This window comes from Rhipicephalus sanguineus, chromosome 9, assembly GCF_013339695.2.
Source record: "Rhipicephalus sanguineus isolate Rsan-2018 chromosome 9, BIME_Rsan_1.4, whole genome shotgun sequence".
Lineage (NCBI taxonomy): Eukaryota > Metazoa > Arthropoda > Arachnida > Ixodida > Ixodidae > Rhipicephalus > Rhipicephalus sanguineus.
The window spans coordinates 18214894-18242359 of record NC_051184.2 but is presented as its reverse complement, the minus strand read 5'-3'; the positions used below and the strand labels follow the sequence as shown (position 1 = coordinate 18242359).

General features: G+C 47.0%; 1 protein-coding gene across 1 annotated transcript in view; it reads left to right on the top strand.

Annotated features, from left to right (window-relative positions):
• The first annotated feature begins 2415 nt into the window (after positions 1–2415).
• The window catches only part of LOC119404682 (receptor-type tyrosine-protein phosphatase alpha), a 104072-nt gene continuing 79021 nt past the window's right edge, over positions 2416–27466 (top strand). The window contains exons 1-2 of the mRNA XM_049419368.1: positions 2416–2473; positions 7398–8018. Coding sequence (XP_049275325.1) covers positions 2416–2473; positions 7398–8018 — 679 coding nt within the window. The remainder of the gene's footprint in view (positions 2474–7397; positions 8019–27466) is intronic.

Here is a 27466-nt window from a genome sequence, read left to right as displayed (position 1 = left end):
GCGTCCCCTTTGTAACGGGGAGGTGACATGTGTGCCACGAGGTTTGGAAAAATATTACAGCATATCCACGGGTGAATGATGAAGAGCTTGGGCGAAGCTCCTGAAGCAATCATGGTTACACCGTGAAATGTTCAGTGGTTTCGCCCAGCAGTAATCAAAGCGATACGCCGTTTTGATTACTGCACGCCGTCTAGCGTGCAGGGTGCCGCTGCTTTTTCTTTCTTTTTTTTCTTTTTTTTTCTTTTTTTTTGCACACACATTACACACATCTCTATGGGAAAGCGCCATCTAGTATATGGTCACCCAACCGCAGTTTGCATGCATCTCTATGGGACAGCGCCATCTATTTAATGATACGGGAGACGCGACGGCGGGGGAACGCCGGATGGAGCGACGACCGACCAGGTGATGCTATAAGGAGCTTCGCCCCTAAAAAAAGAACGCGCCGTTGCTACGACCGTCCCGATCGACGCGTTTCCAATAGAAGTGTAATTTTGTCAACGCTTTAACACGCCGCGCGGTGGCGGCTTTAGCCCATGCCTCGCGCATAGCATCCATCCATATCGAAAAATAGCTCTCCGACGCTCGCCCGGCTGTCCCACCGCTTTCCCCGCTCGCCCTGTGAGAACGGCCAGGCTAGAGGGAAGACACGACGCGCCTAGCGCTTACCTTCGCGTTTCACGACGCTTTGAAGGAGTGGATATCAAGTATCAGTGTTTATTATGTGCCTGTTGATGCTTTGCACGGGATTCATCATATGCGTCGTCGACAGATATGTGAAAGACTTCAGCTACCGCAAGGGTTAAATCATGGTCATGGGCGTTAGTTGTCGGTACGGAGGTGTGCCACTAGGCGTCAACGTGAGGGCGTCTACATCAAGCGGTGCTATATCTGCCAAACAACAGCAGACATTATACAAGCTCTCATATACCAATGCACTATAAACAATCAACTACTTCTGTAACGATACGTGTCACTTTCGTGTTACAACGATTCCTATGACGGTGGTATCAGCCATCTTTGTTTTTAATTTACTGAACTAAAAAATTCGAGAAGTTTTCGTTAATCCCAGGCTTTGGTCTACCACTTTTCCCTTGGTTAATCCTCTCAATACCTTACCGACATGTTTGACGCTCGTTATGCCACGTACAGTTCACAAACGTTTCCTGCCTACGATTATTCTCTTTCCTGTATTGCCCTTTACCCAGAGGGTGCGCGGCGTATGTGACAGACTCGCCATCGCAGTAGCGCTTGTTAAAGGAGCATTATTGAGCTCTCGCGTGTAGCAGAATAATAGAACGTCGAGTAACGGATGTATACAAGTCGTACAAAAATAGATCTCTGCTTAAACCCCTCAGCTTGTGCGCGCGAGTGCGTGTGCGTTTCTAATGTTTTAAGCTGAAACGCTCAGTAACGTCAGGTTAACAAAACCAGTCAAGCAGGTTTCTTAGGCTTAAATGTACTGACTTAAAGGGATGATCGTTCCAAAGTAGACTTAAAAGGGACAACCGATTTTTCTCGACCCAGTTTTCTACGGCGCAACGAAAATCTCCTTCTCGGTAGTGGTTAAACTTGCATCGGTTGATTCCAAAAGCGTGTAGGTATTTTGTAAGCAGAATTTTTCGATCTGAGAAGCCACTAACAGAGTTAGAATCCCTCCTACAGTAACGCTGAGAAGCAATAGCGATGCCGATAGCCCTCCTCAGAAACTGTTCATTACGCCTAATGTTCTGTTTTCTCTTGAGTGAATGAAGTTGTAGTTCACCACCTTTCTTCTGACGTTTTCAACAATATTCGTTTAATACAAAAAGCAGCTATAATGATTGCCGAACGCCTGTCGTCACGTTTTACCGCCTGGCGAGCCAGGCGCTCTTGGTACTTCTCCAACTCGTCGCCGGATGCCGCTGGGCCCTTAGCTAGCAACTTTCATGCTGCTGCTCATGAGCATCAGATCATTCGTCAAGCGAATGCGTATCTGTACATTTAAGTCAGAAAAGATTATAATGAAAAAAAGTGTACTGCATTTCAGCACTAATATGGAGACCCTTAAGCGCGTACACCAGTAAAAGGTCACAAGATCGGAATCATATGCACGTTCGCTTTTCTGCCGCGTGGGGCGCAAAAAGTAGTTTTTTGTGACTTAGGAAAGAAATAAAAATGTAAATCCGCGTCTATTGAAAAAAAGAAACAGGGTTCGTTTTAGCCAATACAATAGACAATCCCTCGATTAGCGGGGTTATCTCAATTCGTGTTCTTAGCGGTTGTCTGTGCCTTTAGGCTCAAAAGAAAAGAGGATAAGGCAAGTGGGCTGCGTACTGGATAAGTGACAGTTTTGAACATCTAAAATGTTGCAAGGGGGATTGGTAATGCCACGGCCGCGTCTACTATATCGAATTCGCCCTGTTAAAAGGACGCATGGAAGAAATAGAACAGAACAGTCAGAAAAAGGAGCTAGTGACGGGTCTGGCGAGAGGTGAGCCTTCGGGTATTTTCGAGATGATATCCGTCGGCCGACGGTGCCAGAAGAAGGATTACAAAGACGCCGATCCGGAGTTCAGCTTTCGCGCCGGAGCCGTTCGTAACGAGGTGCGCTGCCGGCTCTTATGTTTGTAAGGAAGGACTTATGCCGGCCGAACGAATTCGCTGGAAGCAACGGTAGCCGGGTACCCAGACACGGGCGGCGGCCGCGCTGGCGAAGTCCTTCATACGCAGGCTCACGACTGCGTCCAGCGTAGTAAAAACGTTCAGTAGAGCGTTCAGGCCATGACAGAGTGAATTGCAAGAAGTCAGTCCGTTACTCTCTTATTCCTTCTTGGCAGCTGATGCAGTGCTGGCGTGCACCTAAGCTCCGTGTACTTTCTTACATGCACGGCCAAAGGATTACAATGGGCAAGATAAATTAAGCGCCTTTGAATATGTAGACGCATGGCCTTACGCCTAAGGGGGCGCGTCAGTGTCGTCGAGCTGAAGTAAAAGATGTATGGATCATATTCAGGCAGCCTTAAGTGCAGTAAGGAAATTCAGCCTGGTGGATGCTATGTCTGCCAGGCAGACATCAGGCAGACATTGCCTGATGTTTTTTTTTTTTTTTTTGTATTAGCGTATAAGCGTTGTGTGGGATTCATTCGTGGACTGTCCTTGTGTTTCTTATTTTGTGACGTTCAGTCGAAAAATTAAGCTTTATATCGCTGTCACTTTAGCTAGCTGCAAAACAACTGGCGAGTGAACATGCAGTGGTCTTCTCGCAAGCAAAAAGTAAATCTCAGGAGCCTGGTCCGTATCCGTAAATTATGACGATAAGTGGGGCCTAGTTTTCTTTTGCATACGTTCATTTGCATCGGTAATTTTTCTCGGCATAAGGTGCAACGTCAAAAAGTCTTGCGCAATGGTGGTTTGATTCCAGTTTTTAGAATGTTTGCTTTCCGCGCCATTCCATGGCCAAGGCGAGCGCGGACTTTCGTAGAATTAACGAAGATTAATCACATTTGTATGCTGGGCAGTCGCATATCTCATTAGTTTTAGCCGTGGTAATGCGTATACAGAAAAAAAAGCTCAAATTCAATGCGTTAGACAGGTGTTAGCGAGTTCTTGTAAACAACTGTCGCACTGTTGGTAGGGAATGCAAACATGTCGGCATAAACAAGTGAGATGAGAGCGTAGAGAGACCAACGCAACACCTGCGCCATTCTGTCTTCGTTTCCTGCATCCTTTAGTTGAACGGTTTTTTCCGCTCTTGTGTTCTGTGTTATTGTCCCAGCTTGCTACTATGCGTATGTAAAGAACGCCTGCAACATGAAAGGAATGCAATAAACTGACTTTCTGTCCCATAACTAAGTGAATCCAGCAGACTGTTAAGTTGTTAAAGGGGTCATGAAGCACCCCTTGGGCTGATTGAAAAAACACATCCGGCGGAAAGCTGACACGGCTATGAACTGCTCTGCCAAATATTACAGTCGTGCGCGCCGCGTAATGGCCACAAGCGGAGCGCGAAGTTGCCGTTTCCCCAGGCACCCTCTTTTCAAACAGAGGCCGGTTCTCACTCTCGTCGGTGGGCGGGGCGTCTGTCCGCTGTACGTCGCAAAGACATAGCATGCTTATTGGCCGATAGCCGACGTAAATCGAGAGCGGCGTTCGGATCAGATGCGCTTCTTGCCGCGGAATGCCACCACTTGCCGGCGCCGCACTCGCGCAAGCGAATCACAGCGGGAGAGCGATCGCGTTTCATGACGCGCGCTGGCGTAACTTCTTTCCCCCATGCCATCCCTCCCTGTCTAGCTTCCAGTGCGCTCGCCGGCACGAGAAAAGAGAGAAAGCGCTGGGAGCGTGCGCCAAACCCCCGTAACTCCGCTGATTCTTGACGGATTCGAGAAATTTTTGCGGCAATCGATTCGGGAGGCAGTACACTCCGATACTGAGGCCATTAGATCATTACTTGGAAAAGTGGTTCATGACCCCTTTAAAGCATGTTGTCCTTAACTGTAGTGTAGAGATTATGACGTAAATTGAGATGGATTAATGTGAACGAAAAACCATCCTTTCCGTCGCTGGGATTCGTACCCAAAACCTTCGAAGTCGCTCTGGCTAACACTCCCAGGGATTAATAGCGCAGAAATACCAAACGAAGTGGAAGGGGGAGCGCCTTCCGTCGTAGCTCAATTGGTGGCGCATCGCACGCGTAATTCGAACGTTGTGGGTTCAGATCCTACCGACGGAAAGGGTTATTTTCCGTCCACTTTAACTCAGTTCAATACGTCTCAATTACTGCACTGCAGCTAAAGACAACAATTAATGTCCTCCATGCTTCCCTTGGCCTATTGTCTGTTGCATTCATTTGGTTGTGTATACCAAAGAAACGAGCCCTGCGAAGAGAATTCCCGTTCTTTCCTTTCTTTCCCTTAAAGTTTACGCAATCATTTAAGGTCAGGTTGAGGAGGAAATTGATTGATTGATTGATTGATTGATTGATTGATTGATTGATTGATTGATTGATTGATTGATTGATTGATTGATTGATTGATTGATTGATTGATTGATTGATTGATTGATTGATTGATTGCGACGCTGAACTACCTGAGGCCTATCTCCACAGCATGCAATTTGGGCAGCGAAGCGGTTTGGTCGTGCCCAGCTGGCCAGTGCGCCCGCAGGCTGCGTATTTCGATTGCTTCGCCTTGTGTTGTGCCCCTTCTGTAAGCGCTTACGGACGAAGGAGCGCCGATTATGCCTGCAGGAACGCGCACGGGCACCGCGCTTGCGATGCGTAAAGGCGTCCGTTATGCCCCGCGACCCATTTGTCGCTGCGTGGTTATTTCTGCGCGCTCTGCGGCGGTCGGATTATGCATTCAGGCGCGGCGCGGGCGCGCTTCGATTGCGCCGAAGCGAACGGCAGCCGGACGGGCGGTGCTCATTAATTACGACGTCTGGGCAGCAGCGGCCCCGATTACGCCGCTGGACACAGCCGGGGGCCCGAAGGCGTCTGCGAAATGCTGCCGCCTCGGCGACGGAACAGTGAACGATGAGCACGAGAGAATCTGTCGCGACACGCCCCCAGGGTCGGCGTTGAGAAGTCGTCGTCGTGTTGAGGACCTCATTCACGCAGAAGGAAGGCAGGCGGAAATTTTCATTCTCTGAGGACGAGTTATCTTCACGTTCGATTAAAGCCACGTGTGCCCTTCACGAAAGAAATAAAAAGCTTCATTAAGGAACGGGAAATTACATCTACAGCCTGTTTCCTTTGCTGTGAAGTACAATAGATAAAGAGCCAGTTCATCTAGCATCAAACATAGAAACGCACAGATCATACAATGAGACATACACTCAAGCGCTGTGCACTTCTGCAGGAAAACTATCGTCGTGGTAGTAGATGGAATACGGGTTTTATTAAAAGTATTCCAGGCCGATCCCTTCTCCTTCTTGTCATTAAACATATTCTTCTTATTATTAAAAGTAGCGTAAATTGAGAGCCTAGGCGGCCGGGATTGTTTAAGCCTCGTGTCAAGATTTCACGAAAATCGGAGAGAGGTTGCATCTGTATGTACTCGTCAGCGTTCAGCTATTGCTTGAGCTGCATCCTCGTGTCGAGTTTCTGGTTGTCGGGGTCGTGTGGATGCTAGCAGCGCTCGTCATGTTAAAGGGGGAGCTAAGACATGTCGCATCAGCTTAACTGAATACTGGTTAATATACTCGCCTGCTCAGCATTTAGACATGCGGTCTCAAACTTTGCTCTCCTTATTTTGCTACGTCTATCGATGATTATAAGCACTTTGACAACCGCCTTCAAAATACCTCATTCGCATTTTAATAAGCAAAATCCGACGAAAAGCCGTTTCTTAAAGAGTTTCTGCACCCAACGCCGCTCATGCGCTGGGTCGCCTAGTAAAATGAACATTGCTGCGGCAGTAACAAACTGTTATACCGCGAATAATGCGCAAAAAGCGTTTCGATTGCTCTGAAGGTTTACAAGTTTTCTTTTTTTTAACCGTCAAATACTCACCCAGTTGTATGACATCTTGACTTCTAATTAACGACGCAGTGAAAGAGAATACGGACGTCGGCACGGATGGCATTTCGTTTCCTCCGTGCAATTCATTGGCGATCAACGTGTAATGCAGTAAATATCAATTATAAGCCAAATTCAAGTTCTTCTCGTCCGGTTCTTTTTACTATCTGCCTCATGATCAATATACATTGTACAACCCCGTCCACGTCTGTGTAGAGCCACGGCCGCTGCATAAAAAGACAGGTATGTATAGCGGCCGTGTAGAGCGCTCAAGCAGGCGGTTTCGCTCTGCGGCGCGACACCTTGCAGCGTTTGCGGAGTCTGGCGTAGTGTGCCCAGTAGCATGCGCGGCCTACAGACATGCAGATCTGCGCACATTGCTTTAAACCAGAAAGTATATTGGTAAGCGGCTTTGTTTTGTCGGCTGTACGCATTACGCTAAGTGACCGCTCTTTCATGTGACCGCGTATCTCGTAACAGCCACGAAGTGCGCACTTCTTGTCCCGAAGGAGGACAAAAAGTGTCCTCTTTCAGGACACTTTTTGGAGGACGTATTTGAAGTTGTTAACCCCAAATGCGTCATTTGTTGGCACCGAGATGCCGGAAGGGCCCTGAGGCCGTGTGCACATTCGGTTAAAGGGTGCTCTTCAACGTTGCCACTCGTGCATAGCAGATCTGCATGTCTGTTAGGCTGCACACGCTTCTATGAAACCACTTTGGATCCCGCAGTTACCGCAAGGTGCCGTCCTCAAAAGCATGGCCGGCTGCTCGCGCGCTCTGTATGCAGGCGTGGATGGGGCTCTACGTGTGTTCTATTTAGCTCTCATTTTGGCGATATCGCATTTTATACTGCGCAATTCTGCACGGAGTCTGAAAGTGTCGTTCTCTTCTGGCGCAGGTTGTCTGTCCATACTCGAGCACGTTGCCGAGCCGCCGCTGGTGTCCAACTGCTCGGCGGCCGTGCTCCGCTGTCGCCTCGACACAGCGGGTCCCAACATCGAAGTCTGGTGGACGTTCCACGGCGAGAACGCCTCCAAGCTTCCGAACGTTGTTCTCGAGCCGCCGCCAAGTCGCGAAGCCAGGGCGGCCTCTTCCGTCGCGCCGCCGGCCACAACACCGCCGGCGACCGCAGCGACAACCACACCGTCCAATGCGACCGCAGCGTCGGGCCACAACTCGACTTTGGCGCACAACTCCACGGCACCTTCTAACGAGACTTGGAGCGGGACCGAACCGCCGACCTCGCTGACGACGCCAGGTGGCGACGTCTTCTCGGGTGAAGACTCCGAGAACGTCACGACTGCGTCGCCGCAGGCCACGACCACTCTGCCGGGCGGCGAAGCGGCGTCTTCCGAGGTCGAGTCTTCTTCTTCTGGCGAGGACGAGGAGAAGTCTGCCGTGTGGACTCTGCGGCTGAACTGCCCGACACTTGAACACGCCGGTAGTTACGCCTGCTACGCGCTATCGCGGAACGCCAGCGAGTTCATCTACAAGAAGGAAGCGTCCCTAGACGTCTACGGTAAGTGTGGCATGCATTGCATTTATCGCGAGCAACTAAAATCATATCGAGCATGTTCCTGCGATTACGATTAAAAGGCGCCCTAACTTGGCTTCGTGACACTTTTCGCTGTCATGCGACTGCAACTCTTCTTGAATGCGTATGCATTCCTATGCCGACTGAACGAGAAAACTGTGTGTCATCTATCATGTAAGAGGAATCGTTATGAACAAACTCACAGAACAAAAAAAAACACATCGAAGTGCACGTAAATGACATAACCGTCGGGAAATATAGTGTCAAAATGAATAGTAATGAAAGCAGTAATTAAAAAAGAAACGTAAATGTGCCTATGCAACTTACAAGAAATGAAGATACATGTGATGAGTACGCACTGAACATGTACGAACACTAAGTAAATTTACAGGTTTCAAACGGACAAGTAAAATTTATCAGGGACAAAGTTATCGCGTAATTGCGTGCGCGATAGAATGCTATCGCTATTTAGGTACCTCTGCAATTGGTTAAATTGCGCGGGTACGTTGTAGCTCAAAGCTTGCGTATAGTAATTTGTTCGATGGTGCTTTACCATCCATGTTTCCGGTGCTCGTGTTACATGGCTGCTGCGGCGTGCTGCGAGGTCTGACACATTCCTTAGGAACTGCCTTTGTTTCTTTATCTGCAAAATGTAGTTAGTGTAGGAGACGGTATGCGTAAAGAGCATTGGCTTTACTTATTATTATTATTTTGAAATAAGTTTTGTAGGGTATAAATACTGAACATCGTGGTCGAAATTTCCGGAGCCCTGCACTACGGCGTCTCTCATAATCATAGCGTTGTTTTGGGAGGTAAAATCCTAACAAGTATTATATTAGTGATGGCGAACATTATACTAACACAACCAATAGCTTTATTTCGAAGTAGCAACATCCTATTAATGCAACCTTGTGCAGTTGTAGCTCGTACAAAGCGTAAGTCCGGTCTCCGCGCCCCGTGTTTCTGCGTAAAATTGTATCACTTCACTTGCGTACTTCGAGTCCACCGATAGCTTTGAAAGTCAGGTTCATCACGGCATTCGTGTTCCGAAAGCTCTTAATATTTGTGCGCGCGCTGTTTTATTGCGTTCTAACGGGCTTCGTGTGGAGAGGTTGATATTTACATCTCCTCGGCTACTCCATTTCTATAAATTCTGCAGCGGAAAAAGAAAAGTGGTTACCCAAAAAACAAAAGTGAACTGGTAAAGGAAACACATATAGCAAACTGAAACTAATAAAGAAATAACACGTCAATGAACAGTTCACTTGTAGGAGTTCACTTTTCAATAGAACGTTCACACGCACACATTTCTGACCAAGTTCTACCCACAGTATACGGACTGACACATGACTTCGCTTATAACAACACATAGCTGCTCATCACAAACGCTTATCTCTTCATGGGCCAAGACCGACGGGGTCTCTCGACCGAGTTCCCGTCGCATCGCATTCGCAGCCGTCAAGATGAGGAACTTCGCCTATAGCTGCCTCGTACGTTTGCCTGAACCTGTGCGCAAGAAACTTGGCGCGTGTACGTGTAGAAGGCGGCGTCTCGGATGGCAAAGCCGTAACGTAGACTCAGGTTAGCGGACGTCATTGCCAGGCCTCACCCCGCGAGGTCCACCTTTCGGCGTCCGCCGAAAGAACACCCTCGGGAATCGTTTTTTCGCGCCGCTCGGTCCACGTTGCGGCCTACACTCTTCCATGGACACCAGCCCTTAGCCTGAACCTACCTCCCCCCCCCCTCCCCATTTCCCTTTTGCTCGGCACCGCCGCGAAGTGCGTTGTATGCGCGGACGGGTCATTCCCGCCTTGTCGTGCAGGGCGGCGTATTTATGACCCTCGGACGCGTCCTCCCGGCCGCCGTGTAAATCTCGGCCGTGGACGCGTGGTTACTGTATACACCGCTCCACGCAGCAACATTGCACCGTTGCGAAGCCCGCGCGGTACATGCAAAAGTGCTCGCTTTTGGCGCGTAGCAGGATTTAGCGTCGTGTGTTGGGACTGTGGCACGGTTGACAGCTTTAGTGCATGACGCACAGTTTCCGGTCTGAAAGGATAGGTTGGGTGAACAGGAATAGGTGCCTCAAGACAGGCTGGCTGACGTTTAGATAGGGGAATATATCTTTGGCAAAGGCGCCTTGTCATCCGTGGCGCGTTAGTTTTGAAAGGGTTAGTCGATGACGTCGTGTCCCATGGTGCACCGGCAGTGACAACACGTGACATGACGTTAACAAGTAACCCACTTAAAGCTAACAGGCCAAGGTTGACAAGGCGATGATAGTGAATTCATTGCACCTTAGTTTCAGCGGCACAGGAGTTTTAAATAAAAAACACCGTCAACCGGTGATCGGTATATAGCGTCGATAGTCGAGTGAGATCGTGGGTGGTGTGCACCTTAATAATTCAACCATTAAAACAACACAAGTGACTCCTCACTCTTCCAACGAGTTTCTTCTTCTTACTTTCGGTGCTAATTATTCGAAAAGTCTCTGAAAAATATATTGCTAATATGCACATCTCGGTTCGTTTTTCGAAATTGTCAAATATTTGCACCGCTAAGCTTTTTGGACAGGGGTGTACTTAGAAAAAGAGAGGCGGGGCTCAAGCTCATAGCTGGTGTCCACCCGGAAGAGCTTTATTCAGCAATCTGTGCTAACGGTTGTTGTTAAATGTTGCCGGCTACGAGACATGTGACTTTTCTGTCAATCTTGATTTTAAAGCGACACTTGACGTTCAGTCGACGAGCACCGTAACCGCGCCAGGCAAATCTACGTGACAAGCAGATATTATGGGACGCGCATGCGCACCGCTGCTTTAGCGCCCTTCTCGACGACAGGCGCCGCGTCGGCAGATGTCGCGGTGATGCATTTTTGTACGCGCTCCCGCGGTCCGTATACTTTTGCTCACTGGTGTACACGCCGCCTCGCCTTGAACAAATAGAACTGGGATTAAAAGTGCTGCGCTCATGTGTGCAACGCCATGCTGCGTGGCATGAAAAGCTCTGCACAGTTGTGTGGAAAACTGGGCTAGTTGGTATGGTTGCATTGCTTTCCTGCATGACACAGGGCTGCTTAACGCCTGGTGACACGCCCCCATTAACCAAGAGATTATCAGGTGGAGCAATTGGCGGCTATGTGTGACAGGCAAACCGCACCTATAACAACACCACCACCATCGTAATACCTAAAGAACAGCGCGAAAAAATTAGAGATGGTCTCTCAGTGATGGGAGTGCTGCTCCAATTGCTCCAAACTGCTCCAAAAGTGAAATGCTGCCACATGCCGCTCCACACTATGGTTTTTGTTAGTAACTGCACCGAAACTGGCAAGCCCTAAAGAAACCGAAAACAATCTGTATAATCTCATCCTAATGTGCTACTAGTACGCAGCTTTACCGGCTCTGATATCATTTATGCAACAAGTACTAACGTATAGCTGTTCTTTTTTTCAACTTGCCATGCAGGCTATTTTGATGAAATAGGAAAATCACCGAGATTGCTTTAATCTCACACCGATTATCAACTGCTATTTTGGTAACACTTGTATGTGACTGGTTACTTCTGTAATATTGTGCTGAACCTTACCGCTCTTTTATCTCATTTTTGCCACAAGTACTGGTATTTTAAATACATAACTCATTTCACGGCGCATCCGATAACCAGCCATATACTAAGCGGTTTGTTTCTTGCAGTTTACATTGATGGTTCTCTGTGAAATATATTTTATAATACTAATATTGATGACATGCTTCGGCAATGTTTTGAGCTTCAGGACTTGTATGGCATATTTTGCCATTTACTTCAGAAACGCGAATAGTCGCTCCAACCTAGCATTTTTCCTGCTCCTAAAACATTTAATGCTGCTCTAAAAACGGCGCTTTTTCTGCTCCGAAATGTGCTCCAAGTAAGATCTCACTTCCATCACTCAGAACAAAGGAAGAAGAACACGGGACGAGCGCACGTCTTCCTTTTGTCTTTCGTTCTTTTTTCGCGCTGTCCATTAAGTATGGAACTCTGCACAGGCCTGCGTTTGCAAGGCTGTGCAGTCATCCATTCCTTGGGGCAGAACCACTGGCGTACAGGGGTCGCTAAGAAATAAATTATTTATCATGAGATGAAAAAGCGTGTGCTCACTTAATTAAAATCCCATAATTCTCTCAAAGGTAATTTTACTTTTAAACATCAAACATCGCAAGATTTCCGGGACGAGGATCTTTTATTAAGTTTACTATGTCCGCGTATCCTACGTCGCACGTACAGGTGAGCCCGGGTGTCGCAGAACAAGAATAGAAATTGCAGTTTGAACAAAATAAAAGCATCGGAATATTTAACAGCTCGGTCTTGCACTTAATAGTAAAGAAAGACTACACATATACATTATACAGCTATTATTTGGCAATATTTCAGTTAATTATTTTCGAGAAATTTTTTCACGCATGCAGGTCTTGTCATACTTTATTACTCGTTTTGCTTTTTTAGGCATTAGTAATTGGCGGAAACACGCTTTTTCCTCTAGAATCACTCACTTTTTTTTTCTTCTGGCACTGAGCACTACAAAATTTCTGGACATCGTCTTACATAAGTACGAAAAAAATAAAAGCACTCGGAGGGAAGCTTTTTCATTACAAAATTAAAACCATTATGTCACCTTCGCTCCTTGATCAGAGATAACTTTGCTTGTTTGCTTGTTTGTGTCGGTTGTATGTTTCACATATCCGTTTTTAAGACATTTTAATTAGTTAAGACAGCGCAAGCCTGGTTCGTGGGAGTATAAAACCAAACCCTGCCATAATGAGAGCAGCCAAGCGTCGCGCAGTCGTTTCAGGCCGCTTCTCCCCGACGTCTGGCATCCCTGTTCCCTCTCCCTTCATCTGTCTAGTTCCCGAAAAAAAATAATAATAAACCGGAGGCAAAGTGGTACACAGCGCCATCTGGTGGTGACTAACGAAGGCGCCTGTTGAAAAATGGGTGATTCGGCTCGTTCCGCGGGCTTCACGACAGCGTTGCCATTTTGTTTGGCTGATCCATCGTTTGTTATGTATCTGGCTTTCTTAGTTGTTGTTTTTTTTCTCTCCTTTTCTTGCTGGTTTCGCGCGGTCCTGCGCGCGATGCTCCCTGCTCTGAAGGTCTTTGTTCCTGCCTTGAACTTGTCTGGCGCCAATCTATTAAGAACAGACGGGGAGTTATCTTTTCCGATCTTCCGCCCTCATTTCTCTATGTATATCTCTCCACTTTTCATTTATATGCTTCTGACGTTTCGTTCGTGTTAGTTTGTATTTTTATAGTCCCGTCTTCGTTCTCTGTCTGCACACATGGCTTCGCTCGTTTCCTCCTCTTCGAGCGTAGAAGATTTTTGTCTCGTTTTCGCGCCTTTGCAGCGCTGTTGCCGAGAGAAGGCGAGCAAGACGAACGCCTCCTGGCTGCGATTGAGCAAGAGCGCAGAGACTAGTACCTTACTCGCCGTGGACACCTATTTGTCTTTCGCTGCCCGGCAGACGCTCAGGCGAAATAGGACACATGTTACACCGCGGCATTTCCAGCTGCATTCTTCAATACATAGGCGTCGCTAAAAATATATATATATAGTAGAAAGAAAAAAAATAAGGAAGCAAAGAAAAAAAGAAAGAAAGAAAGAAAGAAAGAAAGAAAGAAAGAAAGAAAGAAAGAAAGAAAGAAAGAAAGAAAGAAAGAAAGAAAGAAAGAAAGAAAGAAAGAAAGAAAGAAAGAAAGAAAGAAAGAAACTCAATTTCGTAGCTTCCTTCGGGCCACCGGTTCATGGCAGCTTTCTTCGGACCATCTTGCCGCTTTTTAATGAGCATCGTGAAGTTCATGCCTATATTTAAAAATCTTCCTTGAATAAGTGGCGGCTTATTTTGGTTCAGCTGAATTGCTTCAGTCAATTGAGATTGAGACATGTTAGTTGAGATCATGTCGATTGAGTCAGTCGAGACACGAGACATCGCAGTCTCGCGGCCACCGATAGTGAAGAAGGGGCAAATATTGGGTCTGGCTTTTACAGCGAAAGCTGTTATGAGATCATTTCACCGGCCGTTTTTGGCGCCGTAGTTGTCCGCCGCCGCCGCCGGTGTCCGTAACCAGTATCGCTCGAAATAAGAAAAAAAACGAAATAAGAAAAAAATTCCAGGATGGAACGAGGTTCGAACCTGGGCCCTCTGCGTGGGAGCCCAGTATTCAATCTCTGAGCCATGCCGGTGCTTGAAACTGCTTTGCAAAAAGGTCCTATACAGGCTTCATGTCGGGAAGGAACCACATTAGCATATGGAATATAGCGTGGTAGAAGAGTAAAATAAGCACCAAGCGTCGCACAACGCGAATTCTGTAACCAGGCGTCACACAATGCGAATTGCGCAACGAGTAGGTTGTTGAATGCTTCCAACCCATTACAAAGGGTTCTGCCATATTTCTTCGTCGTCATCAGGCACAGCATCAACAAAGTGCGCATAATGCCTTACATGCGTTTAGCAGGTACCACGGCTCTCCGTAGAATGACGAAAAATGGCACAGTGCCTGCTGCCCTACTTCTCAAAAATTACAATGGTTTATAGCGTAGTGGATTCCTCGCAAGTGCACTTGTATTGGTTGCAAAGGAAGCCCATAAGCGCATGATCCATTTCCTCGGGGTCTCAGTAAAATTACAATGATTTAGAGCGTAGTGGGTTCCTCGCAAGTGCACTTGTATTGGTTGCCAAGGAAGCCCATAAGCGCATGATCCATTTCCTCGGGGTCTCTGTAAAGTTCTTCGCCCGAGCGACGGGCGAAGAACTTTACAGAACTTTAACTCAGAAAATAGCGACCGGGCGTCACCCAATGCAAATTACATAACTGGTGGGCCGTTTAAAGCTTCCAACTCATTACAAAGGGCTGAGCCATAATTCTTCATCGTCATCAGTCGTCGCGTCAACAAAGTACACATAATGCCTTACAGACGTGTAGCTGGTGCCTCGCTTCTCCACAGAATGATGAATAATGGCTTAGTAGGTGCTTCCCAACTTCACAAAAGTTGTGATTTATGGCGTAGTGGGTACCTTTCTAGTGTACTTGTATTTTAGCCCCAAGAAAGCTTACAACGGGCTCTAGAAACGCCGCGCTTCCAGCTTTCGCTGTGACTGTGCTGCGGTTTCAGCGCAGGCCTGGCGTTTTTTGTTTGTTTTTAAATTATTTTGTTTAATTTTGTTGCTAAATCGAGGGCGATGCGCGATTGATAATATGTTGATTCATACGAAGGTAATGCTCGAGTATTCAACAATTGGGAGCGCAGTCACAGAGTTGAGACGGGTAAACTTCACACGGTGCGTACTAAGTATGCTCGCCATTGGCTGCCTAAAGCATCGACGTTAACCAGTAGCCTCAGATTTTCGTTCGCGCTAGAGAAGCTCGCCTTCTTCTGCAAGGCAGCTGTTTCTTCCTTTTACATAAACTAAGAAGAAACTCACAGCGTCCCTTATGCATTCGCCTAAGACGACTCAAAAGAGAAAGCCATCCGGTGTGGCCATTTTACCGTGCACTTTGGGTCACGCGAACACCGCGAAAACTAAGTGCATCGAGCCATTGATGAGAGGAACGCCGCTTTTTTTTTATGAACACGCATGTCGCGTGACCACATGGTATTTCTTGCTTCATTTCTTTAACGCCGGCTTTTCGTTCAAAGTGACGTTCGCATGAGCCAAATAATGATTTCGCCTTAATAGGAACAGGCGTCATTTGAGACCAAAAATGGCGGAGTTGAACTGCGCATTTGAGCTGAAAGAAGAGCAACTTGCGTCAGATAAGTGTTCTTAAATGTCCAACGAATTCCTTGTGGAGGGACGACTAAAGGAAAAAGCTCACGCAATCTCCCGCTAAAGGGGACCATGAGGCGATGCGAAGCAGCGTTTCGGCATGTCGAGCCGGTGTTTCAAAGGGGGGAGGGGAGAGGGAAAGTGGAGAGGGGAAGGGAGAGAGGGAAAGGGAGTGGATAGGAAAGTGGAGAGGGGTGGGGGAGGTGGCGTGGAGAGAGGAATTGGGAAAGGGGGAATGGAGAGGAGGAGTGGAGATGGGTAAAGGGGAGTGGAGAGGGGGAGATGTTGTGTGGGGAGAGGGTTTGCGCATGCGCAGTAAGGGTGGTCACGCAGCACACCACTACCATCACCACCGGATTGAACTCCGCCATAAGATGCTTCACATCTAAAAAGCCGAGCGGTCGACCTGAATAAGAGCCGTGCACTTCTGGCTAGCTATATATATATATATATATATATATATATATATATATATATATATATATATATATATATATATATATATATATTAAAAAGCCCCAAAATGTTAAAAAAGGTTAAAAAGCCCCTAAACCACTCCGAAGTCAAATATGAGAGCGTGGTTTCTTTCTGGTCCTCACTACCCTTCCTACAGGTATTATCTCCTGCTCGCGAATTATTCCTCCCTAAAACAAGTGGACAATATCAGCACTAAGCGTCGAATCGATCAGGATTTCGCGCTTTTCGGCTACACGCCGTTATCTCCGCTTGCGCAGTCGAAAACGGACAAAATCAAGTGAAATAATGATGATATTAATGCGAGACGAGGCAGAGCGGGCGTGTAACTGCGTGGCAATTGAAGCAGGGTAGCAGACAATTCATAAGTGATAGCCCTCGTATATGGACCAATGGAGAACTTATTACCACAGGACGTCACCTTAAAAGACTGCTGGCGTCACGAATTGTGCCGAAAAGACTGGGAACGCTAGGAGAGAATAACGCGCTCATTCTATGTGTTTTCAGAGGTTGTTTGGGGACCCTTTAGTAAGGCTTCTAGAAACGGCAAAGCAGAAAGATCTGAGGACGTCTTGATTATTCACTCGCCGTTTAATTTACGCGTTTATTCAATTCATTGACGCAGCCATCGCTGTCGCCTTACGCTTGCCGTTTCGTTAGTCGGGCCGTTCGTTTATTTATTTATCTATCGCTCGTCGATTTGTCGGGAATCCGTAGATCCCCGTTTCCTTTTTCGAGCGAGCGCAATCAGATCCCTAAGCCGCGAAGACAGCGGCACGTCAACGGCGTTCCCTCTTTAAAAGGTTAAGTGAATCGATTATTCCCGGGGCGCCTACTCGCGTCATGTTTTCCGCCACGGCCGTCAAGTCGCCACGTTCGAAGCGTCGTTCGCTTTTTTCTTCTTCTTCGTCTGGGCGACCGCTTTATCGACGTCGTGCCTGCATGTTCACGTTTCCTCGCGGCATAATCGCATTGTTCTTCGGCGGCCCGTGCTTTCCTTTGTCGCCTTCCGGTCCTCCTTCGTTACGCCGAGGACCGATGACCCGTCGTCGTCCCGTGACGACTCAGTCAGGTCACGTCTCGGAGCGCGCGAACGAGAGCTGCCTTCCTCCGCTCCTCGGGGGAGCCTCCTCAATTGCTAATGGCGTCCTCCGCTTTTTTTTTTTTTCCTTTCCCGACCCTGCTGCAGCCACTCCGCGAATATAACCACCGCGGCGCACGAAAGCGAAGATGCGCGCGTAATACTTTTGTACAGGCGCATTTGCCCCCCTAGGAAATTGGCTTTCGCCCGTCTTTGCATAATGGAATTTTAAACAGACTGCACACATAGTGGCCCCGCACGATCACTCTCCGTACTTGTCGCGCCCCCCTTGCTCTGCACTGTTTTCCTTTTTGTTTTTGTTTTTCTGGTTTTGGTCGGGTCTTCCGCTAAGCGTCTCTTTGTGCTCTTGTAACCCTCTCCATAAAAGCGTGCAGCGCTGTGGAAGCTATCGCGTACGCTGGTTAATATGACGATTTGGACGGCCCGAAAAAGCACTTGAGACATGTATGGAAAGGCGCCGTAACCGTATACGTGGAAACTTCCCAAATTATTAAGATGAAATCCTGAGACGCCTCATCAAAAACCAAAACGGATTGTTGGCGGCGTCGTCGTCAATACAAGGTGATGCAAAAGATCGTCATCATACGATGACGCATCAAATGACTTCATAATGACGTCACAGATCGCCAAAATTTGTGACGTCGCACGATGACGTCAACACGCGACGTAATCGCTTGGTCAAACGTGGGCCCATCTCGGAGGCAGTGCTGCAAAACCACGTGAGGTGCATGAACCTGCGATGCCTCCGATAATGGAGGCAGTGCAGAACCACGTTAGGTGCAGAAAGCTTTCGGAGGAGGGGGGGGGGATAGATCAATACAATCGACTGAGAAAAAGAAGGCTTTAGCCAATCCGCCAGCATGGGTGTGTGCCAGAGTATCAAGGACCTACTCAACTTCGAGTCGTCTAAGGCGTATGCATAAAGGACCGTGTGACTTTTTTGACAACCCGCCGTGGTAGTTTAGCACGTAAGGTGTCGCGCTGCTAGCCTCAAGGGTGCGGATTCGACTCCCGGCCAAGGCGGCCGCATTTTGATGGGAAGCAATGCAAAGAACACCCGCGTGTTCAGATTGAGGTGTACGTTATACAATCCTATAGGTTGTCGATATTAATCCGGGGTCCCCATACTACAGCGTGTCTCATGATGACATCGTGGTTTAGCACGTTCAACCACAGCAATTATTATAGCGGACGAAACTGCGCTGATTTCGCGGCCTGCCACAAGGTCAACATTCCTTTCATGACTTAAAAGTAAAAGCTCCGTTGGTATCGCCTGATATAAGTTTTCTTATTTATACCGTCGACGTCATGCTGTGTTCTGCCCACAGAGACCGCGACATACGACATCAACAACAGCAGGAAAGTCTTGGTGTGCTGTATGAATACGTGCTGGTTGCTGGACTGCAGGTGTATTGACATTGTAACCTTGCTACGTACGCGTTGGCAAAAAACGGGACCGGAAGTTAGTTTGCAATTTCCGTTATAAGATTGCCTCATCGATTATTCCTGAGAACGAACAGCTGAGTGTTTTTGGTGCGAAAGCTCACCCATCGAGGACTACCGTGAAGTGGACCTGAGAAATAATGAAGACGTTAGTAAAAACGACTCACCTGATTCCCCCTTTTGTGGAGAGTGGTATAGAGGAAGACAAAGGCCGAGAAGTCGACCACATTCAAACTCCATTTGGATACCGTTGCTCGCAAAAGGGAAAAGAACCATGAAAGAGGTACAAAGGAAGGAACGGCCAAGCGGAATTTATACTTCCCGTCTGCTATACTACACGAAAGGGAAGGGGCAAATTCTCGCCACTGCCACACCGTGAAAACTGTGCAAACTGCGGAGCAGAGCTGAGGATTCGTCTGTCTCCGTTGACGCTCGGCTTGTGTTTGTCTGAGTCGAAGCTGCGGGTTCGACTGTCTTTGTTGGCGCTCGGCTTGCGTCTGAGCCTTCCGAAGCTGAGGGTTACCTCGCATTCGCTGGCGTTTCGTCTCCTCTTCCTCTTCCGTGCATCTAACTCCCGACGCTGGCGTTTCGCTGTCGCTTCGCTGGCTCGGATAGGCTAATTAGCCCTTCGGCAACGCTGGCGTTCACGGGCGAGCGCGTGCTGGAACTTTGACCCCACCCCTGATGATGGAGCCTGCGCTTGCCTATGGCTGTGCCAAGAAAACCCCCAGCAGTAAATTTTTCGTCCGGATCGTCAAACTCAATAATATAATAATTGTTGCCTGTTTACGTCTCAAAACTACGATATGATTATGAAGAATGCCGTAGTGGTGGGCTCCAGAAAATTTCACCACCCGGGGCATAGGTCGGCAAACTAACTCATGAGTCGACTCACTCAGACTCACGGCTCGGTCTGAGTGAGTCTGAGTGAGTTCGGTTGAGACAAATTTTAGTGAATCTGAGTCCGAGTGAGTCCGGTTGAGGAAAATTTTGGTTAGTCTGAGTCCGAGTGAGCCCTAAGCGCAAAGTATATTTCTTGAGTGAGTCTGAGTGAGCTCCGCATTTTTTTTGCCTACCTATGACCCGGGGTTCTTTAACGTGCACCTAGATCTACGCACACGGGCCTCCAGCGTTTCCCCTCCATCGAATTGCGGCTGCCGCGGCCTGGATTCAATTCCGCGACCTTCGGGTCAGCAGTCGACCACCATAACCATTAGACCACCATGGCGGGTCTAGCGTTAAACAGTGGTCTTGTCAACTTCAACATCGAGTAGCCATGTTTTGTATGCCATAACAGGCAGTCAACCCTTTCAGACGCCACCTATGAAGAAGTGTCTGTAAATGCGTCAAATCGATTCAATGTTATTTCATGGCACTCGATATTATATTGCAACAAAAATAATGTCGTAATATATACGTTCATTCATGTGTGCTATAGTAGTCATTCCTAATTACTTTTTAATTAATTTCGTTGTTCTGGAGCCATTCATGCTCTGTTCTTGCATAAATAGCATGAAATCTCAGGCTAGAATTATAGTGCAAATTCGGTTTCGATTATGTTCGTGTTGAACAAAGAAAGATTATACTTTTACGCGGGTCACGGGAAGCGGCATGTCGAGCGACTCGTCAAATCTGGTAGGACCTTTAGCAAAGTGATCATATGCAACAGCAAAATGAAGTTACATGAAGACAGATACATTATGCAGGAGGTTCAATTCATCCAAAGCTCAATGTGTCGTTATCTTTCTTAGCCCTTAGTCGATACAAACAGCAAAAACAAGTGGTGTACACAATTGTGTACATAGCGTCGCAAAGGGTTAATAACACACAGAGTAGAAGATAGTGAATTACAGGTAGTGGATAACAGGTAGTAATAGCAGGCAGTGAATGTCCGATGAACACATATACCAGTGCGCAGAGTGTCGTAAGCACCAGTAATGACTCAGACTTGCGCCATAGTTGTAGGGCTATATTACATGGGCATGTAAGCGTGCCGCTAAGCCTGGCTGACATACCTCTAATTTACATAGGCATGAAATGTGTCGGGGAGAAATGGTCCACGCTGGTAGCTCGGCTGACGAAGCACAGCACTAACCTCGCAAACCTTTCGAGTCTTTACATTGTACTCATCTTCACTTTAGCGCAATTTCAAGCGTTAGCATATATGTGCCGACACAATAAGTATATCCGATCTCCAGCACGTTTTATTGGATTTTCAATGAGTGTAGGCACTCTTTTGCGTCACTAGCTGTCATGAGTCAGGCGCGAGTTCAGCATATTACCACTTTCACGGCGCCTCGGATAAGAGTTTTATGCTCACCATGAATTTCAACACACAAGGCGAAATGCAATCGTCGGAAGTCCTTTTTGTTTTTCTTTTTTGGTCAGCCTATATCTACTCGATTACCCAGTTCCTTCATTCGCCTATATTTCTAAACTTTAGCGTGGCGGTGCATTTCGTACTGTCAAAAAAAAATATTAGAAAAAACTTCGCTCCGTTCTTCATATACTCTTTTATTGCTTGCTTGAAACGGGAATACCGTGAAATTTCAGCCCGCTGGCGCTGTCTTTCCTTTTTCTTTCGTACAGTTTTAAGCATATCCCTTCAATGTTCACCCCCCAGTTTTTTTTTTTCGTTATTATTATCGCAGTCATTAGTTCTACTTTTTCTGCCTTTTCTCGACGTCTCGAAGGCAACTCGCAGTTCGCTCTCGCTGTACGTCTCAGCTTCCTGCCAATACCAGTGAGCCTGGAAGTAATGTTCAGAAGCTTATAGGCACCACCGCAGGCGCAATTCTGACTGCCGTTCGTGCCGAAAGCGATACGCCTGTGGAGGAAGAAAAAAGAAATCCACTTCTTTTTCGTTTATCCTTAAGCTATGATCGAAGCCTATTTCTTTCTTTCTTTCTTTCTTTCTTTCTTTCTTCCTTTCTTTCTTTCTTTCTTTCTTTCTTTCTTCCTTTCTTTCTTTCTTTCTTTTTTCTTTCTTTCTTTCTCTCTTTCTTTCTTTCTTTCTTTCTTTCTTTCTTTCTTTCTTTCTTTCTTTCTTTCTTTGTTTCTTTCTTTCTTATTGTGTTTCTCACAAATTTGCGAATTTCTCATCAGTGACCTGCTGCTCCACGCGTAAGGTTTTCTTTTTTTTTTAGTTATATAAGAAAGAACATGGTACGTCCTCACTCGTATATGCGATCCTAGCGGCGTCTGTTCGACCCCTGCTGCTCCACCGTGCTCCGTGTTTGCCTATGCGCTCGCAATTATTTGTCTCGTCTGAGACTCGATCTTTTGCTTTCGGTGCAGGAGGGTGCGGCGTCTTCATCTAGCGTATGTACCGTGTTTTCCCCGCTGTCACGTGCGTGGAAATTTTTCGGGACAATTTCCCGATGAGCTACTTATGGGCACTGGCGTAAATCAAAGGAAGGAAGGGGAGGGGCAGGGGGAGTCAGGGGGATCCTGACACCTTTTTGTTTACGCTGGGGGGGGTGGGGGGTGGGGGGCACACCTTGAAAGTGTCCCCACTTGAGATTTATCTTTCATACATCATATTGCACGAGCATCGGACATTCAGTATATTTGAATTGTTTGACAATTAAGTATAGCGCATTCCTCATTATTAATGCCTGTTTATTTTGTAGTGTGCACCTGTCTGTGTTCAATGCCCCCTCAGCTGTGTGAGAATATTGAAAGCGCTACTGCCGCTCGACCGGTTTCAGAGAAGACTCTGTAGAACAATTCAATTGCGCGAGCAGGGAGGCCATGCTCGTTTTTTTAAGTTTATTTCAAAGTATGGTCTAAATTTTTGTACAAATAAAAAATAAAATTACATTTATGAGAGCAAAATGGCTTCCATGGCAAGATGTGTGCCCTCCCTTGTGATTTTTCTGGATTTACGTCACTGCCCATGGAAGAAGAGGAGACGGGAAACAGAAAGTGCAGGGTGGGTAGCCATGCTTCACCTGGGTTACGACACTGAACTTGAGTGGTAAACTGCAAGCGAGAAAAGGAAAGAATAAAATCTCGCAGGGTCCCTTATGCATTCGCCTAAGACGACTCGGAAGGCGAAAGCCATCCGGTTTGGCTATTGTATCGTGCGTTTTATATCACGCCAACCTCAGTTTTTTGAAAGACGAGAGTCTTTCTTGGGGAACTTACAACGCAGAAAATTTGGTCTGTCTGTTTGTCTGTCTGTCACCCGTTTCAGCCACCCGGCAAAAGTTGAACCACTTGCCCAAGGGCCAACCATCTTGAACTGGTTTGTAGGTTCATACTTGTGTACGTTGTCGATCAAAAAGCAAACATTACGCATAACTGAGGCGCGACATCACTACGTAAGTATTAGGTAGTGTCTTCTTTTACCGGAAAATGCATAGATACATAATTCTAAAGACCCTAGTTTCTTAAGCGTTGAAAATACAAGACGGCGACGAACGCCCTCTGCCACGGAAGAAGGAAACCCTGTGTACAAGCTCATGTTTCCCAACGTATGCCAGATGACGCTAATATCTCACGCAGCGTAGAGTCACTAGAAAAATTTCAGAGTATCGCATCTGTTTTCCGCGCGCCGCCGCCGCCGCCGTGATTGGCTTACTCGCATCACGTGACCTCTCGCCGCCATATCCCTTCCAAGCGCTTTGGGTGCAGGCGCGTTGAATGCAGAGCGCGGCCGGACATTTAGCAGTACCACGTTCCCTAGAAGTACTTCGTGGCTTTTTTAAACGCGTCATGCAGATGCCAGAGAGTAGCTCACCAGTAACCGAACGTTGCTGGTGAGCTACTCCGGGAATTTCGTATATTTTTGCATTCCGTGTGGGAAACGTCAAAGAGCGTCGTTGTACGTGGCTGCATAGTTGGACCGCGAAATGAATTCGCCCCCCTCGAAGAACACTCCTTTCTGCAGTGAACTGCACAAACTTTGCTGGAAAAGCTCTCATGCAACAGGATACTTCACCTTTTCGGTTCGCTATGTTCAGCGATCTTGAAAACTACATACCTTTCTATTTGCTCGGCTGTTTATATCTCGATCTGTTGAACAGATTGTGCATGCATTTCCAGTTATAATTGTGTCACGCTCGAGAGCGAAATCGAAGACTTATTAAAATAATAACTGTTTACTGTATACCTTGAAGGCAATTGTCACATGATCATTTGCCACTGCGCAAAACTGAAGCGTGGAACTCTGTTGGAAAACTTGGTATAAGGCAATGTTATTAAGCGTATTTTATTTTTAAAAAATGTTGCTAATGCTGCATTGCGCCGAGCGTACCCTTACAATACTGTTTAGTGGGTGAAAAATGGTCACAGCAAAAAAAAAAAAAAAAAAACGGCTTATCCTCCCACGCATTGAGGGAACAGATTTCATGCGAGCCCTAGATCTATATACATACTGTGTTGCAGTAGCATGCGCGTTAAAAATTTTCGGGATGTGGTATTTCTGATCAAAATAACATAAAGCACTGCGCCGGGGAAGTTTTAACAAGAGTGGATTACGAAAAAAAAAAGAGTTTAAATTAAAAGCAGTGCAGAAACCGAACCCCAGCTGTTTACGCGCTGGCAACGCCAAAAAAAAAAAAAAAGCTTTGTCGGAACACAGCAAAATATTTGCAAATGCACTGCAACGTTGGGAATATTAAGTAGACAAAAAATGGGAAATGAAACAACTGAGTAGTGAGGTCAAGCATTTTTGATGGCTTATTTTCTACGCATCTGTTAGAAAGTGACAACGTATTCGCAAAATAAGATGCACCTTACCTACCGCACGCCGATTCGCCCGTGCGTTCGGCTGCTGGCGTTCCGAACCGAGACAGATACTTCACGCACAACTTCCACTTACCGTACACACACCACTTCTATTACAGATAACACCCAGCTGAACAGCAAACATGGTGCGCAAGTAAGGTATGCGTCAGCGATCAGTCGAAGGACGCAATGCTGAATGTTCTCGATGTTCGATAATGTTCTCGAATGCGCTATGAAGTGAACCTGAACACCGACTGCAAAGCTAGCGCAAACAGTCAACATTCACCGAGTGTCGAAGTAAAGGGTCTCTCGCACGGTCATTACGCTAGTGCAACCATTTAGCTGCGGACCTTGCGAACACACCCAGCCGTGAAACGAAAAGAGACCGATGAAGCCACGAAGAGAGTTCGCGAGCACACGGCAACATTCGCCGCACATTTCATTAGCTACACCGCTTACCGCGCAGTCGATTCATGACTGTCGATGACTAGAAATCAATTCTGACATCCTTTTGAAGAAACACACACACACATATTGCAGTTACGCCGAGCGTAATACGGCATCGAGGCGAAAAGATCGGTCACTTCTCAACACACGCTACCAACGCGCTGGACGGTCCGGAAGGGAAATGGCCGCCCACGCCCAATGTTGCCCGCGTGCAGCCTACCTTTGCGGTACTCTGAAATTTTCCAGTGACTCTAACGCAGCGCTCGTCTATCGTCTTTCGGTGGGATTTGCAGCGTAGCACGCAGATACGCGGCCAAATTTTTTTTTGTTTTTTTTTTTTTGGTGACACGTACACGCCACAAAGACGAACTGAACGCGTAGCTTGCGCGCCTCGAGCCATGATTGAGAGTATTGCCGCTTTAGAATCGACAACTGGGCTAGTTGGTTGAAATGCATGGATTGACTTATCAAAGCGCACGTCTTCGTGCGCTTTGATAAGTCAAACCATGTATTGCCGCTTTATTTTTAGTAACACGAATGCCGCAAGGCAACGTGAGCGAGCAAGTCGTGCGCTCATGGGACATTTGCGCTTTTTAATTTTTTTTTTGTTCGCGCGAACGCCGGAAGGACGAAGTGAACGAGCAGCTCTCGATAACTTCGACATCTTCGCTTCATTTCACTCACGCCGTCTTTTCGTTCAAGGTCCCGTTCTCATGATACATGCAAGGCTTTCGTCTATAAAAAGCTGCGACTCTGTTAAAGGGGCGCTGCAACACTTGTCCGAGTAATCTTCTAGCGGCTCCATTAATGTGTTTATTGCCTCACGAATCCACTGCCGCAAGAACTTTTAGAATCCGTCCAATGCGAGCAGTGTTACAGGGATTTGTAGCACGCTGTTAGCGCTTTCTCTCTCCTCTCGTCCCGACGAGCCCGCTGGGAGTTGAGCAGGAGGGGGATGACACGAGAGGAAGGAGTTACGTTACGCGCGTGTCATGACCTTGGGCACTTTCCTTTTTTTTTTTCTTCGAACGCGCGGCCTACTTTCAGTGGGATCACGAGCGAGCGCGCGGGCACGTCGCGCCATCCCGCGGCGGCCGCGGTAATCATGCAGCGCACGATGCTCAAATCAGCCAATGGCCGTGGGCTTTGGGTTTATGACGCGGTCATTCGTGTTTATGGCATCATTTGTCGTGAGAAGAGCGAGCGATGTCTTGCTGACTTTGAGAATTAATTGTAAATTCCAGGCCGCGTGCTGCGCTGTAATGCTTGTCTCACATACTCTCAGGAGCCTCGACTACCGATCGGCAGCGTTTCCTGACCGTGCTCAAAAGGTTTTGCAGGGACCCTTTAAAAATGAAAGTCAAATGACTGCTGAGAATAGACATAGAGAGCTACAAGGGGGAACTGTAACTACATCTAGTTTGCTACCCTGCAGTAATGAGATGGGGGAAAGAAAAGCGACTGTTGGCATAAAGAATCAATTATTATAGGCACTGTTGTCGCTGCGAGCGGTTGCTAATTAATGGTTGTTCCACATGGTTTCGAAACAGCGTGAGCCCTTCGTGTTTAAAACCATTTGGCGAAGAATTGAGTTCTTTGGCGAAAAGCATCGGAACCTTTCTAACGCACCTTTTACAACTGGGTATGCGATCACCGAAAGCGTTGGTTCCGCAGCACGGGGCAATGACCATATGCCATGTGGATCGTGCGCACTTAAAACAAAAAAAGGCGACTTTCGATATCTATGTGGTGTAACATACTTTAGTGCAGAAAACAGCCAGAAATATTGATCCTTATCGAAGTGCATCGAGGTCCCGCACTGACGCATACCTCGATCCTGCGTGGACTGCTTTGTTGTGCTTGTGCGTATACTGCTTAGCCTTATCTTGTTTCTTTTTTTTTTTCGTCCAGTCTTTTATTTCGTCCGGGCTCCTATTTCGAGTCTAAGGTGTATATTTTTGTCTCAGACAAGTTATGTGGCGGACCATCTTTTCTCCCTGATCAACCTCGTTTTGGCTTCATGGCCTCTTAAAAGCGCTCCGGTCCATTCTTCCTCGATTGTGTAACGCTTTGTGTAGTATTTATTTTCATTCCTGTTTTATATACCTCATTTCAATCCAGTCTGTATATTGATATTTTTGTTTCAACCTGCACCGCGCTTTCTTTCTGCCGTCTTTGAGACAGAAATAAAAGCACAGCTTTCTTTGTTCTGTCCCAGGAGGTAAGCGTAGGCTGTGCTCTCTCTTTCTCTCTCTTTCCTGCAGTGATCTTATTATTTGATTTAGCATGTTTGATCTTCGGAACTCTGAGTTGATACTCAATTGCATTATCTCTGCCGCTTTGCTTTGTCTGTCATCTTGCTAATCTAGTGCCCTGCGCACTTACTTTGCTCTAGAAGTCAACATCCAAATTGTATTTGTCTACATCTGTAACGT